Genomic DNA, 17,774 nt, shown 5'->3' on the forward strand with positions numbered 1-17,774 from the left:
AGACAAGTTACAAGGACAATGGAGTCAATGTTTACACCTCTAATAAGTGTTCATAGTGGGAGCCTCTCATACAAGCAGTAATGTTCATGTTGTTGTTTTTTTTTATTAAAGCAAATACAGTTTTCAGAGTTAATCATTACATTACATATATTATATTGTACATGAACACAGCAGTTACATTTGGTACTGAAGAACCACATCACAAAACCACACAATATATTGACTACTAATAAATTGAACACAAAACTCACAAAACAGCATTGAGTATAAAATGTACAGTTTCTCTTCTGGTATTTAATGCAAACATTAATTTGCAGGTTGCATGAATAAGTACACAATACATATATATATATATATATATATATATATATATATATATATATATATATATATATGTATATATATATATATATATATATATATATATATATATATATATATATATATATGTATATATATATATATATGTATATATATATATATATATATATATATATGTGTGTATATATATATATATATATATATATATATATATATGTGTGTGTGTGTGTATATATATATATATATATATATATATATATATATATATATATATATATATATATATATATATATACATATATATATATATATATATATATATATATATATATATATATATATATATGTGTGTATATATATATATATATATATATATATATATATATATATATATAAATTAAATGACAGGCATATTTTATATAGCTTATTTTTAAACGTGGTGGGGATTGATTAACCCCATCTCTCCTCTATAGGCTATACTCTATCTAGCATAGAACAATAGGCAGGAAAGGGAGCATTTTCATTTGTGGACCATTGATGATCTTGTAATAGTTTTGTAATATAATCCTGTAACATAGACAAGTTAGGTTCCAGTGAGATTTGTCACTTAAAATATTAACTGTATAATTTGAAATCTGTATAGAAGCTATTTATGAACAATGCCAACATGTCCTTCTCTACATAACATCTAGTGCATATTGCCACCCATGATCTTATACATTCTGGTGGAGGATGCTACTTGATGATACCACATGAGTGGCACAACGTGTGTCTGCCATATTAGGGATGCCATGTAGCCATTTAACATGACTATAACTATCTTGCTCCACTGCAGCGTATCAGGCTGTGATCACTGTGAGGCGTGTCCTGGGGTCTACACTGAAAGCCTGTGGACCAGGAGGAGGATCTCTGAGCTTCCACACTGATCTGCTGGAGCTGCTCTTGATACTAACTCTCCCTATAAACTTTGCCAGGCTGGTTCCCTGTGCCCGCTGCATGCTGGTGCTCAGTGGGTGGGTGATGCTGCGTGCAGGCGCTATGTGCTGCGGGACTGGGCATCTAAGTTACTGTATTTTGATCACCACTGCCCTCCTGCTGCTCGCTGCCACTCGGTGCCAGGCGCAGATACCTCCACCGTCTATGGATGAAGAAGATCTTCCTGAACTAGGTGGACATGGTCCGGGGGACCCAATCAGTTCTCCTGACAGAGCATTGAAAGGACCAGAGGATGGTCAGGGGTACCAGGAGGAGGTTTTGGAGACAGACAACTCACCCAGGATGGAGTTTCAGGATGATGGGACAACAGGGTCTCAAATCACTACCCGGGGGGGCTACAAGCACTTACATACAGCCCTGCCGGGTGTCACCGGAGTGATGCCACCGTCTGCCCCTGAATTACAGCCCTCTCTATCTATTGCCCCTGCACCTAATGCACCCACCGTGTCACTTTATACCCTAACAATGGCAGACCTGACCTTGCCCATCAATACAGTGTCATACCCTACCCCGAGCACCCATTCTGTCCTACCTACCACTGTTCCCCGGGCATCCTCAGTGACCCCCACCCGACATACTGCCACCTCCCCACCTGACCCCACATCTCTCCCGACCATACCCATCTCCAGCCCGCTTGCCCGCTCGGTACCAGCCCACAAGGCTTTACCCCGGCTCACAGCCCGATACAGAACTGCCCGCTCCTTATTCCCCCAAACCATATCCTCGTCTTACACTGTGAGGGTCCATGCAGGGGGCGCCCTCGGGGAGACCATTTTTACCGTCCCGGACAGGAGATACCGGGGCAAGTGGTTTGAGATCAGCTGGCCCCCCGACCCCCCGGTGAGGATAGAGAGCGGCTCTGGACGGGTGTATCTGACCCACAAGCTGCAAGGAGGACAGACAGAGATACAAGTTAAAGTGCACAACCTGGACCAAGGTGAGGACACAGCACAGGGCAATGTGTCCTTTATGGATTTAAAGCTAAAGAGGGTTTCTTGGTAAAAGTACAAATTGCATTGATTGTACTACATGATGAGGGAGCTGAATGAAACTGGCATTACAGAGACAGTGGTGGTATAGAGAGGGAGGAAATTAATATATTGAATGTACTATTGGTGAAATAATATACCTGGTGGTATTGAGGGCTGGTATTAGATAGATGATAGAAAGAGGGACCAATTGCATTACACAGTCTGTGATGCTATTTATATTTGCTGAAAAGACTATACACAATCAGTAGGTAAAACTGATATAGCTAATAGAATAAATGCTCTTCTATCTACATGCAGGAAAGTAAATGGTTATATATTTGGCTATGCCAGTGTTTGCATAGAGTACAAATAAGGATTAGGAACTAGGGGCCTGATTCATTAAGGATCTTAACTTAAGAAACTTCTTATTTAAGTCTCCTGGACAAAACCATGTTACAATGCAAGGGGTGCAAATTAGTATTCTGTTTTGCACATAAATTAAATACTGACTGTTTTTTCATGTAGCACACAAATACTTGATAGCTTATTTGTACACTGAAATTTAAAGTTGATATTTGTGTGCTACATGAAAAAACAGTCAGTATTTCACTTATGTGCAAAACAGAAAACTAATTTGCACCCCTTGCATTGTAACATGGTTTTGTCCAGGAGACTTAAATAAGAAGTTTCTTAAGTTAAGATCCTTAATGAATCAGGCCCCAGTTTATTAACAAATCATCCAAACGTTACCTGATTTTATGACAAAAATAGGTCGCGCAAGTATTAGTACATGTGTTTGTTGGACAAGTTAATGATCAGGCCCCTTTAGAAACAGCAGTGTTTTCTTACAGAACTTGAGCCCCTGTTTAAAAACTTGGGGTAACCTGCTCATGGCTATTTCCAATTAGTTTATAGACAGATGACATAGGGTTCAATCAAATTTAACATATGTAAAAATAGCATATTATGAATGCAACAAATTGGCAATAATTATAATAATGTTTTGAGTACTCAGTAACTATATATTGTTAAAGCACTTGTTAATTCATCACAATTCATAAAGCATATAAACCTTAATGTTATAATTACTCTAGTAATAAGAAATGTGCAAATATTTGATTTATTAATGACTTGATTTATGTGACTACAATGACATCTACTAATATTAATGGTATTAAATTAACACATTAACCATATTAATTTACCAAGTAATGGACATTATTGGAATTCTTGGTAATGTGTTCCATATGCTGGTTTTATTTAACCATTAATTGTATGTGATTTTATTTGTACATGTTTTTCTTGTAAGTGCTCCTGGTGTTGTCCATTACAACCTGTAATTGATAACCTGTAAATTAAGGGAGGAGTCTGCTTTATATGTGGGTGGTATTTAGGGTATATAAAATGTTAATAATGCTTTGTAGTATATGGTCTTGACAAAGGGGATCTGTGCATACTGGAAATGCTGATCTAATAAAGGCAATTTTTGCTTTTTAAGTCCAGTGTACAATGTCAACATTTCTATTTTATACATTGGGATTGAGACACCTCTTTCTACAGGTACAGAGTGTGTGGTCTTCAACTTGCAGATTAGTACCTTTATATGGTCATCCTAAAGGTGTAACTACATATTTGCAGCGGGTGTCCACAGATGAAGGAGGTCTGTCTCATCTGTTAAAGTGTATATATATATATATATATATATATATATATATACATATATATATATATTGAGGGATTTTCACCCTTGATTGGTGTGTATGGGGACCAGGGGCGGGCTGGGCCGGGGGGCAGGGGGGCATCGGTCCCCCGGGCCGCTCAGTCTGACACCTGTTCGGGTGTCAGACTGATCATCAATGACGCGGCCGCATTGCGTGTCATGTGATGCGGCCGCCTGTGCGGCCCCCGGGCTGAGATTTGCCAGCCCGCGCCTGATAGGGACCCTTACAAAATGTTGTTATGGGGCCCACAAATATCTGGTTGCACACCTTCAATAACTTAGGGGTATATTTATTTAACTGCAGGTTTGAAAAAATGGAGATGTTGCCTATAGCAACCATTCAGATTGTAGTTATCATTTGTTTAGCACATTCTACAAAATGACAGCTAGAATCTGATTGGTTGCTATAGGCAACATCTCCATTTTTTCAAACCTGCAGTTAAATAAATATACCCCTAAGTTATTGAAGGTGTGCAACCAGATATTTGTGTCTTTATAATCTACAGAAGATAATATGTTATTCCTGTTATAATGTACAGGCTCTTATTGAGATACAGTTTTTTAATCAACGTGTTTCCTTCCAGCTGTTATGGAACTATAAATCCCAGCATGCAGCTGGAAGAACTTGGTGGGATCTGTAGTTGTACAACAACTGGAAAGCCACATGTTGCATTTGTCTATCTCAAGGTATTGTTACTATTCTTCCTCTTCTGGTTCATTTTTTTTCCATTTCCTGTGGTGGATGGGGATAGAGGATTACTAAAACCTTGCAGAGTATTTCCATTGGATTATGTACCATTAACATGTTTTTTGTTTGCCCATTCAGTCAGTCATGTGGCTATATTGCTTCAAACCTCCTAAATGTATCCTGAGCTCTAATAACAGAGTATTGACATCTGATTTGCCTTCAGGGAAGGTCTGTCAGTGAACAATGTAGTTCAAGGTTATTTGATCTGTGCAGCCATTTATAACGCAGTTGCTTTATGAGGACTAACCCCCAGAAGGCACAAGTATTGGATTATTCCAATATCAGATAATACAGATGAATTACAATAATCAGAGTTTCTCAGAATCATGAAGTAGCAGAGACTGTATTTGATTAGAAGTAACAAGTTCAATAATAAACTTGTCAATCTGTTAGTTTTCCTAGATTAGCTGGTTATTCTGTATGAAATAAAATGGTAAATAAGATACAAACAACTACAACATCCCATGACGTGGTGGAATCTGACCAATGTTTGCACATCATAATTATTATAATGTGATGGTGTTTTAGACCGGTGGTTTTTCAAGTAAATATTAGTGTTGCTACCATAGTGCACATAATTTACTATTCAAATAAAGCACTGTCAAATATAAAGATATTAGAATTTCCATGACCAAACATAACAGCTTTTATACAGTCATGGAATTTCAAGGTGACTTCTAAAATCCTTTTTTATAGTAGGATGTATATTTTTCCTTATAATACACAAGTTTGAATTTGGAAGAGAGTTAAGTCGGGTGTATGAGGTGTTCCTGATATTCAAGTATGAATATTACGATTTAAAATTTACTGACAGTTACACATTCCATCATAGAACACTTTTATAATTAGTCATATAACACAAGTGACATCACAACTCTCTAAGTATAACGTATTTTACAAGAGTGACATCACCACTCTCCAAATAAGTGATTGCAGCACAAAGTGAAAGGATCTATTTTACAAGATATTTTACATATATCCATGCCAGCAATTCAATTGTGTTTCCAGAGGGTGGGGGATTTGAGGGCAGCTTAGCACTCCTGAATGAACATACGTCAATAGAGAGCACGAAATTTGGATCTTTCCCTTGTTAAACCACCATGCTGTTGACCCTTATTTAAGTATTTATCCACTTATGAAAAAGTGTTTACTTGAAATGTAATAATCGTATAATGTGCGCTATAAAAACTGGTTTAATAGCACATTCCTACAGGCTAGATGCATTTTCTGGCCATAGGTGGAGAACTACATTTTTGAGATTTTTTTAATAACTACTTTAATGGTCAGATGGAGAAAATTTAGAGATACAGTACTTACTATAGTTTCTTCTTCTAAATTTGTAATGTCATGCAGATGGGATCTCTGCCACTGCACCTGTTTTAATGGACATGTGTATGGATTATTGTGGCAATATTCTGTGGCTTGCAGGGAAACAGTTTTTTTGGTTCTTACGGCTGATGCAGCTGGGTGGACATGGGCAGGTGGGTTGTTCCACATAGTCAATAATTTGCAGGAATGATTATTCTGTTGGACTTTATGGAGTGTAAGCTGCACATATCTAGAAGTGTTCCTGATTTAGTGACAGTTCGCAGAGCCTTCTTAGCAAAGTGACAGTAATCGGACCTTGGCTACTACTTTCTGGGACATCTTTTGTGCCAACTTTGCACATTTTAATATCCTTCCTCCTGTAACCTCCTATGTGGAGCAAAGGGTTTCTGAGAAGCACTTCCATCAGGTTCTGTTGCTAGCAAGCCTTTTTACTTCCTTCCAAATCTTCACTGTTGCCAGTGCTTTCATCTCAATGGTCTTATTCCAGGTCTTCTTTAGATGACCACAGGCACAAGTTCGCTGAGGGTTCCATTCCAAGGTTAACTTCTCCACAGCTTCCTTAGAGTGTGTCCTTTCTATCCTCACTTTCATTGTTTCACCTAGATGTTGAACGGTTGTTGGTCTGTTATATTTAGCAAGTCACCGTTTGATATTACTTTGGGCCACTGGATGTTGATAATCCAATGGAGGCACCGATTTACGAATACTTACAGCTGGATGGCGACCTGCTTTGTGACCTTCCAAGTTTCACAGCGTAGTGGAATATCGACTTAACATTACTGGCAAACAGCATTGGCTTTCTTTTTTCTTTTTTCCAGACAGAATTTCAGTGTACAACAGCTCAAGTTTCCTTGAGGATGTGGCTCTTTTCATCCTCATCAGCCCCACCTCCTTTCGTGACAATGCTCCCTAGATAACCAAAGAAGTCCTCTTTCTCAATACCAAAGAAGTCCACTTTCTCAATACCAAAGAAGTCCACTTTCTCAATACCAAAGAAGTCCACTTTCTCAATACCAAAGAAGTCCACTTCCTCAATACCAAAGAAGTCCACTTTCCCAATGTTAGGACTGACACTCATCTCCTTTGTTTTGCAGACATTGACTTCCAACTCAGTCTTCTCATTTTCTCTCTGCAACCAAGCTAGCTTCTCCTCCATATCTCGATATCGTTGAGAGAGCAGGGAAATAAACTCATGTAATCCCTACTGTACATCTCTCTTCCTACTCTCCACAACATTCTTCATGACTGTCCAGTAGTAGTATAAACAGGGTTGGAGAAAGAATGCATCCTGACTTTATGGCAAAGGCCTCGGTGAGCTTTCCCTCGTGAAGAACCTGGCATTCATAGCCAACATACATTTCCCTGATGATGTTCATATTTTACAGGATATGTCATGTTATTTCATGGTGTCTCACATGAGTCTTCTGTTGACTCTGACTGCTCCAGGATTATTCAGAGTGTGTTGATGAGGTCAATCTGCTCTTTCCGAAGTTGAGCCTTGATACAGTCTTTCATATGGTTTAAGCTGACTCTTGTTAGCACCTTACTAGCCACAGAGAGGAGGGTGATCCCTATCCAGTTGTTACAGTAGAAGGTGTCTTGGTCAGCTTAACAATTATGCCATTTCTCAGGTCCTCGGGAACCTTTTCCCTGCCCAGATTTTCTCAAGCAAGGGCTAATATTTTAAGGTCTACCTTCAAGATTTCGGGAGAAATGTTTTAGATTCCAGGGGATTTTTCATTGCTCAGGTGTCTAAGAGCCATTTTAATTTCTGCTTTAAATGGGACTCACAGACTGACAAATCATTTTCCATATCGTCAGCTTGGTCCACCTCTCCTTCTCTCATGGGCCTATCTCTGTTTAAAACGACAGTGAAGTGTGACTTTATGGCATCGCTTGTGTAGGAAGAGGGTCCCACCAATCACCAGGTAATGACTAGCGTAGAAGATGGTGAACATCTTGCCTTTCTCATGTCTTTATCCGAAGCTGTGCGCTCCCATCACCTGTTCAAGTCCCTCATTATACGAGCCCACCATGGCATTTGAACCCCCTTTAGAATAACAATGTCTTTCCTATTTGTCGTCTTCATAGTTTCCTTTAGAACTCAGTAGAATTTGTTCTTCTTCTGGATAACTGATGACTCGTTTGGGGCATAACACTTGATGATCGTGACATTCTGGATTTGGGTTTGGAAACGTGCTATCAGGAGTCTTTTCGAAACAGGTTTCCATTTGGTTAGGCTCCTTTTGCCTGACTAATCAGCAGAAGACCTACCCCTTCCCTGTGTTTGGTGTCATCAACTGCTCGTTCGTAATACTGGAGCATAAAGCCTTCCGCAATTGAAAACTTGCCAAAGTCTGTCCACTTTACTTCACTCCAGCCTAAGATGTCTAGTCTATATCGCTAAATATACTTCACCACTTGCTTCATCTTGGTTGGTTCCCTCAGGGTTCTCAATTTCCATATACCAATCCTCATTGTCCATTACACGTCAGAGGTTGCCAACTAAGCATCCGTCTGGCTTTACTTCTCTTCTGTTTCGGTAGTAGTTTATTTTTAACAAGTGCAGATTACTAGCCCACAGCTCCCATGTGTCCTGTGTGGTGCCACCTTGAGACCAAGTTACTGGCCTGATTTTTGATCCAGGTTTCTTCCCCAAGACTTTGAGGAGCCAACCCCAAAATTCAACAAGGCAGCAGCTGCAGGTATTATATTTCACTGGTACCTGACCATATCTGGGGCTAGATTTACTAAGCTGCGGGTTTGAAAAAGTGGGGATGTTGCCTATAGCAACCAATCAGATTCTAGCTTTCATTCATTTAGTACCTTCTACAAAATGACAGCTAGAATCTGATTGGTTGCTATAGGCAACATCCCCACTTTTTCAAACCCGCAGTTTAGTAAATCTATACCTAGGTAAGCATTCACCTGGTGGGGAGGGCCGACCGATGGGAGACCAGGAACTCCGCACTAACCAGTCTATGTCATACTTGCAGTCCTATTTCTTGTTAGAACACTTTACATTAACATTAAAATGGCAACTTTATAAGTAATATTTAGTCATTAGTCCTGTCCCATTCATTACTTCTCATAATTTGTTTACATTGTACGGTCTGTGGTTACTGTCAGGACACTTTAAATCGCACCATATGTCACATCTGGGTATCTGAAGGTTCACACTGGGCCAGTTACCTGACCTGCACCTATTTAGTTTATAAATAGGAATAAATAAAATTAGTTATATTTAGAACTAGTATTTGTTCTGTTTAGCTATGTCTGTGTCATTATTAACGGTCATCTTACTGCAGCTTGGGTCTTACAGATACAGAGCTGTTTATCTTCAACAAGAGTAAAGCCAGTTCATGAGGGGATCACTGTTACTGAAACATATTAACACTTAAATCACTTTGTTTTTTCCATGAAGGAAAAGATGAAATTTTCTCATACTAGGATGTAGATTTTCCTCTGCCTGAGAGTATCCAGTTGGTTCCAATATAGTTAATTTTTGGTGTTTTTTCCCCCTTGATTTTGCACACTGTCTATTGTAACATTTGCTCACTGGTGCACAGATAAAATGAGCTGTAACCCATAGCAACCACACATCGCCTTTCACCTACTAGACTGTACTAGTGAATTACAGAATGGGTTTGGTTGCTAGGAGTTGCATCACTTTACCTAGTAATACCATCCGTTATAACAGCATTCCTATAATATACAGAAGTAGACTTTTTTTTTTAACCATGTCCAGGTAATTCAGTTTTAAATTAAAAAATAATTCCCTATTAATTATTTTACAGTTGGCTACAATTTAAGAATATTATTTTTTTTGTTAAATGTGAACATTATTTATATGTACAGGGGATGCCTGGCAAATGTTGGCAAGACTCAACTCAGCAGCCTTGTAGGAACATTTTAAAAGAAATGTACAGTGTTTTATTTAGATATGATCAATAATTTTAGACTATTTGTTTCTTAGTATATTAGGTTTTAAAAAAAGAGCATCCGTACAGGTTACCTCTCTTTCTTTTAGGAGAGGGGGTCAGGGGCAAACGCAGGATTTGTAGAGAGGGGTTTCCACACCATGCCGCCAGTGGGCGTGACCAGCATGCATGGGGGCGTGGCTATAAAATTAGACAGTGCTTGGCTGCTCTCAAACTTTTCCTATCCCCATAATAAACATGGGCAATGCTGCGTGCACTACTGTTAGGTGCACGCAGCTTTCCCTTTTCAAGCAGAGCCGTGTGAAGTGGGGGCAGGGTCCAGCCACCTCAATTATACAGTGCCCCAGGCTTGGAGGGGGGTTTCCAGGCACTAGGAACCCCCCCCCCTCGGTTTGCCTATCAGGGTGAGGGTGTGGTTTATGATCCACAGAGAAAAAGTGAATGTCCACTCTTTATAACTTGCCCCTCATGTAGGCATAGTGATATAGTTCCCTCCCCTGTTCTAGGAGGATTCTGTTGACCTACGTTTTGCTCTCAGCCCCCCTGCCAAGGGTAAGAAGCATGTTCTTGAGCAATAAATGCCAGATAATAATACAATATTTTCAGTGTTTCCCCATATGTACAACAGTAGAAACTGTAGAAAGCATATGGAAAATGTATATAATAGATTATATAATGTATATAATTGTAGCTCTATATCACCCATTTAGGACATTATTGTAACTGCTTTTGTTCTTGTTGTTTATGCACCCAAGATCACAACTATGGACTATGAGGCATTACGCAGAGGCACACAGAACACAAAGTCGTGTCTGAAAAGTTAAATGAACTGAAAAGCAAAGTGATCATTCATAATTGTTCCCTTTATTTGCAATTGGTTGTACAAAAAAAATAGTAAAAATTAATCTCCTGCAAATTTCTTTTTGGAACTCACCTGTCACTCATTTACCTTAACGCAGTAAGAGCTTTCTCTCTAATATTTACCTGGAAATGCCATAGAAAAACGATAGACCTATTCTTAGCAGGGGTCCATTATTTCTTTGTGGTCCAGCAGGTAAGTGTAAGCTCTGTTGTCAGGAAACTGACAATGAAATGATGTAAGTCTATCGAAATCCCTCAGATCTTGAGGCAATAACTGACCTGACAAACTCCATTGTGAACACATGATCATGAATAAACATCGGAACGTGACTTAGTTCACATGTGGTAACTAAAGCTGATTTTTAATTATGCTTTCAATAAGATCCATTGCCAGGAAAATGCAGCAAGTGGGGTGGGGACAGGCTTTGGTGGTCACTCTAAAGGAATATTCAACCATGCTTAAGAGATTAAACAGTTCTTGAAAATGTCTGATATTAAACTCCTGGAGCTGACTAATCCCAGGACCCTCCAGACTGCAGTCCGGTGTTTCTCTGGTGAGAACAGACCCTTCCTAAATGAATAGAGGGTCTTTAATCCTTCTCACTTTGTGACTGCTCAGGCTTTATGGGATTAAACAAGATTTTCCCTGTCCGGTTGCTTTTGTTGGTACCTTTTCTCATACAAGTCCCCCATATGTCCTGGACACTATAGAACTTCAACCATTTAAAGGGCTTAAACAAAACCTCTATTTATTTGTCCCACTGATCTAATTAGAAAATATACTTTACAAATAGCGCTGGTCTCATTGTCTTCTACCTAGAGATTTTTAAGAATCGTAGAAGCTTGATACCATTTGGCATTTGTTTCCGTTGCTCTAAGCACGTCTAGTTTTATTTTTTCATTATGAATTTATTGATCCAAAAAGCAAGCTGGAACTTGATGTTCAGTGATAAAAATACAATGGGATATGCTGCTGTTTCCCCCACAAAGCCCTTATTTTAGGAGGGTTTTTGGTGGGTATATATTATTTTTAAATATTTCTTTTAAAGTATCTTTGCATTTATGACTAACACTAAACTGTAACTGTGTGACTTGGTCTATTAACATAATGCTCAGAAAAATCAGTTTTGAACCAGTGAAGACAATGTCGCCGAGTTGAACACATGTTGGCCGTACTTTACACTCAAATATGCCGCCTGTAAATATAGAGTATTTATGCCCATGTGGGAAGATGCGTCCAGTTTGACATCTGTAGCATACACGCCTGGTTTACGCATACTTGCCTCTCCCAGAATTCCCGGGAGGCTCCCAAATTTCAGGGAGTCCTCCCGTTCTCCCAGAAGAGTAGGCAAAGCTCCTGAAAATCACGGCTTTGAATGTAGGGGGCAGGGCTTAATCGCACCATTAAGCCCTGCCCCCGCTATTAAATGCCGTGAATTTCGGCATTTTATAGTGAGGGCGGGGCTATGGTGATGCAACGATGTCACCACGCTCCCATCCTACCCCTTGTCACATGACTGAGATATTAGAAATCTTAAAAGTTGGCATGTATTGGTTTACATCAGGCAAATATACACCCACATACGCATACACCCACGTGTCATTAGCCATAAGCACAAAAGATTGTTAAATAAAAAATTTGATATCCAAAAACAACTTCACTATTAAGTCTGATGTCATACAACAGATATAATACTACTTCAATCGTACAAATGAAAATATATATTTTTTTAAAATACTCCCACAAAATCCTATAATATAGGCACGGTTTATGTAGAAAACTCCTATTATCTTTAGAGGTGAATTTGCAATCAGAAGCAGCTAGCTAGTGCGAGCAACTATACTCATCATCAGAGTGTATTTGCACCAGCCCTAATGTACCCGCCATTGATACAGCCTTAGCAGGTTTATCTTAGTTTCTGTGCGTATCTGCATCTTCTCAGGCCCAATCTGCTCATCCGCATTATTTACAGCAAGAATGGAGATTACACATATTGAGAATATTTGTTAATGTGCACCTGCTACCTACACTCAGTGGAAGTAGCTATTGTGTGGTATTATAAGTATTCCTGATGTAACACCTTTTAGACTGAGGTGACGAGGCGCAGGTGGTTTAGTATTGGGGAGGTCACCTACTCCTGGCCCTGGATTTACTCCGGTCAGCTAAGCTGTTTCTCCCTTTGTCTCAGGCTCTGAGGGCATTAAGTGCCCCATGCACATAAACATAATCAATTTTGAATCTTGAGGTGACACAAATGTAGTAGTGCAGTACATACACAAATATGGATTATATGGGTGCCAGACCATCTCACATTGCATTCACAGTACTTTAATCCCTTTGCAGGTTGGAAACATAATACACAGTGCATCACAGTATATCTCAGAGTTGTCACTCACTTGTCCAAAACCAGTTCACGGGGGTCAGTGAACATCTCTAACTTAAAGAACTGCTCAGGGAATAACTGTGATGATTGCTTTTGACTGTGTGACATTGTCCATAGTCATGGTAATAAAACGACACACCACCAGAACCGGTTGGCATAGCCTGTTATATTTTTCTTATATGGTGAATAAAGTTTTCTATGTAATTAAAGTTCCTCATAAGTTACCACCTTTCCATGGATGTTCCTCTTGGCATTGACCAGACATCCGAGTGCTGATATAACTATGTTAGTTGATACTTTGTAGAGTAAGTTGTGTCTTTTAAGTCATAAACTTCGCTCACTTAACCCACTGCATCCAGGACTATCACCACAGACACAGACTTCATTCCAGAACAGTTAATATGATATGGATGTTACATCTTACCTGTTCCCTTCTTGATATCTACACTTGTATATTTGCAGACAGCGACTGGTACTTGTGCCACATAACAATCGTTGTTCCCAGAGAGGAGAGCTTGGAGTGGACCATGTACCCATTCCCGTACCTGGCTTGTGTGGACCCTGAAACACCAAAAGGCACTTTTGTCTACCAGCTGCTGGCCCATTACTACAATGAAGAGAGCTCGGGGGGTAGCATATCTTACTACCTCATGGAAGGTGAATGGAGTCTTCTTAAAATATTGATAATTGAGGCATGCGCAGTTATTAAACTTGCTATCAGTGGTCGAAGTGGAAATGTAGAAGCGGCGGTATGAAAAATGTAAGTGAATGGAGTTTGATAGTTTTACCATCAAAGCAGTGGGAGAAGAGGCATATGGCTTACCACCATATACCAGCCCACTTCCACCACTGCTAGCTATACTTTTCTTCTTTATATTACATTTACTTTAAGAACTAAAATATTAATATGTTATATATATTTAAACTGACATTATTATTCTTAAAGTCCAGGGGCCTGATTCATTAAGGATCTTAACTTCAGAAACTTCTTATTTCAGTCTTCTGGACAAAACCATGTTACAATGCAAGGGGTGCAAATTAGTATTTTGTTTTGCACATAAGTTAAATACTGACTGTTTTTTCATGTAGCACACAAATATCAACTTTAAATTTCAGTGTACAAATAAGCTATCAAGTATTTGTGTGCTACATGAAAAAACAGTCAGTATTTAACTTATGTGCAAAACAGAATACTAATTTGCACCCCTTGCATTTTAACATGGTTTTGTCCAGGAGACTGAAAATAAGAAGTTTCTCAAGTTAAGATCCTTAATGAATCAGGCCCCAGATGACTTGTACATAATTTTCCTGCCTGCATCAAGTCCTCTGCATTGAACACAATGGAATCCAGAGACAGCAGTGAAAATAAATAACTCTGCTTGATGATATAAAAACATGTTTGAAAAGCATAATAGGAAGTCAGAGATAACGCAGCGTATTCAGTAAAAGTTGCACAAGACTATGCACAAGAAATACATTCACTTATTAATAATTATTATTATTAACTATTATCCAGGATTTATAAAGCACCGATATGTTTCTTAGCCCTGTACAACTTGACGGAGGATTATAAACATTAAATAGTACAAACCAGAACAAACCCTGCACACTAAGGCTTGAAATGTAACTGTTAGAGCAGAAGTAGACAACCTGCAGATGTCAGCGATTGTGAAACTACAAGTACCAGCATGCCCTGCCAGGCAGAGGATTTTTTTTATTTTGTTTGCATGCAATTGACTTTGCTCCTAATGACTTGAAAAAGGAAAGGTCCTGAGAGAGCTTTATTTGAGATTAACTAGCAGGGCATTTTGGGACTTATAGTTCTACAAGATGCTTAGCCCTGGTGTATAGCATTAGGCTTTTGATTTTTGAACTGACCTAATACTGTACTCAATAGACATTGTTGTTCATTAGTATCATTTGCAAAAAAATTGTATGATAAAGAGAGCACATTTCACCCTAACAAAGATGTTCCTCTGACCAAAATAGCAATAGGGCATTAAGATAATTTATTTCATATAAGAACTGCTCACATTTCTACCTATTTATACTCCTAGCTGAGCTGCTCAACTCCGCCTGCACCTTAGATACACCCAGGGGCGTAAGAACGATAATTTTTGTCGGGGGCAAAAGGCCAATAACTACAATAGGGCTTGGAGTCCCTTTTTCTTTCATTTGGTATCTCGTTTTACGACAGTTATAACAGTGACTGTAGATATACAAAGACTCACAACTCTATGTTAATTTTTGTCAGTGTTTCAGGGCTTGGCACAAAAATGATTTATACATTATTAAATAAATATTAATATTAATTACCAATTAATACAACAGCTTTTAGAACGTTAGATAAAATTAATTGTTCATCTTAAAAAGTTACATTTTTCATAGTCATTAATCTAATTTTTATTTATATTTCTTTGACAACCTAATCTCATTTGATTGGGACTATTTTTAAAACTATAGTCACTGCCTCACTGGTTATGGTACGTGCTATAGATTTAAGTAGCTATATCTCATGTTTGTTACTGGACGCAGAACACGAAATTCAGAGTAAAAGTAAAGTGAAAAGTTGTTCATCATCAATACAGGTTATTTATTAAATGTTTATGAACGCAACACTTAGGGCTAGATTTACTAAGCTGCGGGTTTGAAAAAGTGGGGATGTTGCCTATAGCAACCAATCAGATTCTAGCTGTCATTTTGTAGAAGGTACTAAATAAATGAAAGCTAGAATCTTATTGGTTGCTATAGGCAACATCTCTACTTTTTCAAACCCGCAGCTTAGTAAATCTAGCCTTTAGAGTTTTTTAAATAAACAAATCAATCAATCGTTATTAAATCTATACTAAATAACATTTGGTAGTTATACTAAGACAATCTGTCATTTAAAAAAGTTTCACACGTTTAGAACAGATACTATGACTTCAGAAAGTAGCATGAAGACTTTTGTGTAGAAGTTCATGGGGGATCAAAACACAGTCTTTGCCCACCCAACAGAAATTATGGGGGGGCAAGTGCCCCCTCTGACCCACTAGTTTTTACGCCCCTGGATACACGTAACATTTATTACAGAAAATATTTCTTGATGTGACAGAGTAGGAAGCAGGAACAGATGAAGATGCTGATGTCACCAGAGACATGCAGAAGAGTGAAATCACTGTTCCCCCCGCTGTCATACTGTAAGGCAGTAAGGCCGTGGAGCTCTACATACATTCCCCATGGGTTAGGAAATGGATTTTGAAGTCCTGTTAGATAACATATTTGTGGTTTTGGTGAAAGCTTCACTCACTTTATATATTATGTAATTTATATATGGAGCACAGTGGTCATTCTAACGTGTTACATTGGTTTAAGGTGCTGACCAGCGGTTTCAGGTCAATAAGGACACCGGTGTGATCAGTACGACAGGCTTACCATTGACGTGGAATAAGGAATATGCTCTCACCGTGCAGGCTATTGACAGACATGGAAAAAAGAGCCCCCATGCGTCCATCTCTATCCTGGTTGGATTACGGCCTCCGCAGTTTACCAATATGTCCTACAGTCTGCTTGTCCCAGAAAGCACCGACATTGGGGAGAAGTAAGTACAGACCTCACTTATAATCACATCACAGCTTTGTAGTAAGATCATATATTCCATATCAATGGCTACATTATTAGACTATCAGTCGTTTTGGGAGGCTGTAACGTTTATTATGTTTGTGCCTAGTGGACCTGTCCCCTCCGTTGCACCACAATACATCTCCCTATTTAGAAACTCCATCTGCTTCAAACCAAGAGGTGTAGCTGACAGCTGCGGACTTCAACATTCTGTAAAACACACATCCACGTTCTGATGATTGAAGTTAGTTTCAAGTCATAATTTAATCACGACATTTCCAGGTGGCTGTAGAAATATGGATCTATGACTACATGGAGAAATAAAAATTACTTAATTTACACGTAAATCACAAATCCTGTCCTCCTAGGCAGCACTTATTGCTACTGGTAATAATACTAAGGCATTGGATTTCAGAGTAAATACAATATAAGTTATTGTTGTGGATGGTGTACAGCTGTTCAATGACATGTTCTACAGATTCTAATCTAAACAGCCCATCTGAACCAATGCTGTATACAAGTGTTATATTCACGTTAGGCCCCTGGCAAAAATCAAAGTAGTATTAACACATCTAATGTTTTATTCTACCTGTGTGTGTTACTGCTATAGGCACATCAGGATAGTCTTTTCCCTTCTTGTAATGTGCTCTGCAAGAATCCACAACATGAAGTATTGTTTTTTCCTGCTTTGTGGGGTCATGCGCCTGTTTCTCCACAACAGTGGTTAGGTTCATGTGACCATGCACCACTTAGTGTGACAAGATGGTGTAGATAGTAGGATGAGAACATCAAAAGTACAAGATGAGAACATCGTTGCTTATTGAACTAAACTTGCCAGATAGGGTTGCATATGAAATGCAGTCCATCTGCAATAATACACCTGCTTGTATACACAAGTAATTA

At 38.7% G+C, this 17,774-nt stretch overlaps 1 protein-coding gene and 1 long non-coding RNA gene across 2 annotated transcripts in view; one reads left to right on the forward strand and one right to left on the reverse strand.

Annotated features, from left to right (window-relative positions):
- Positions 1 to 1,522: 1,522 nt before the first annotated feature.
- LOC142159168 (neural-cadherin-like) overlaps positions 1,523 to 17,774 on the forward strand; it is a 66,779-nt gene continuing 50,527 nt past the window's right edge. The window contains exons 1-3 of the mRNA XM_075213824.1: positions 1,523 to 2,254; positions 13,734 to 13,928; positions 16,626 to 16,851. Of these exons, the coding sequence (XP_075069925.1) occupies positions 1,600 to 2,254; positions 13,734 to 13,928; positions 16,626 to 16,851 (1,076 nt within the window). The 5' untranslated portion in view covers positions 1,523 to 1,599. The remainder of the gene's footprint in view (positions 2,255 to 13,733; positions 13,929 to 16,625; positions 16,852 to 17,774) is intronic.
- Positions 16,116 to 17,774, reverse strand: part of LOC142159169 (uncharacterized) — a 64,282-nt gene continuing 62,623 nt past the window's right edge. The window contains exon 7 of the long non-coding RNA XR_012692916.1: positions 16,116 to 17,179. This is a non-coding gene — a long non-coding RNA (uncharacterized LOC142159169). The remainder of the gene's footprint in view (positions 17,180 to 17,774) is intronic.

This window comes from Mixophyes fleayi, chromosome 5 (genome assembly GCF_038048845.1).
Source record: "Mixophyes fleayi isolate aMixFle1 chromosome 5, aMixFle1.hap1, whole genome shotgun sequence".
Lineage (NCBI taxonomy): Eukaryota > Metazoa > Chordata > Amphibia > Anura > Limnodynastidae > Mixophyes > Mixophyes fleayi.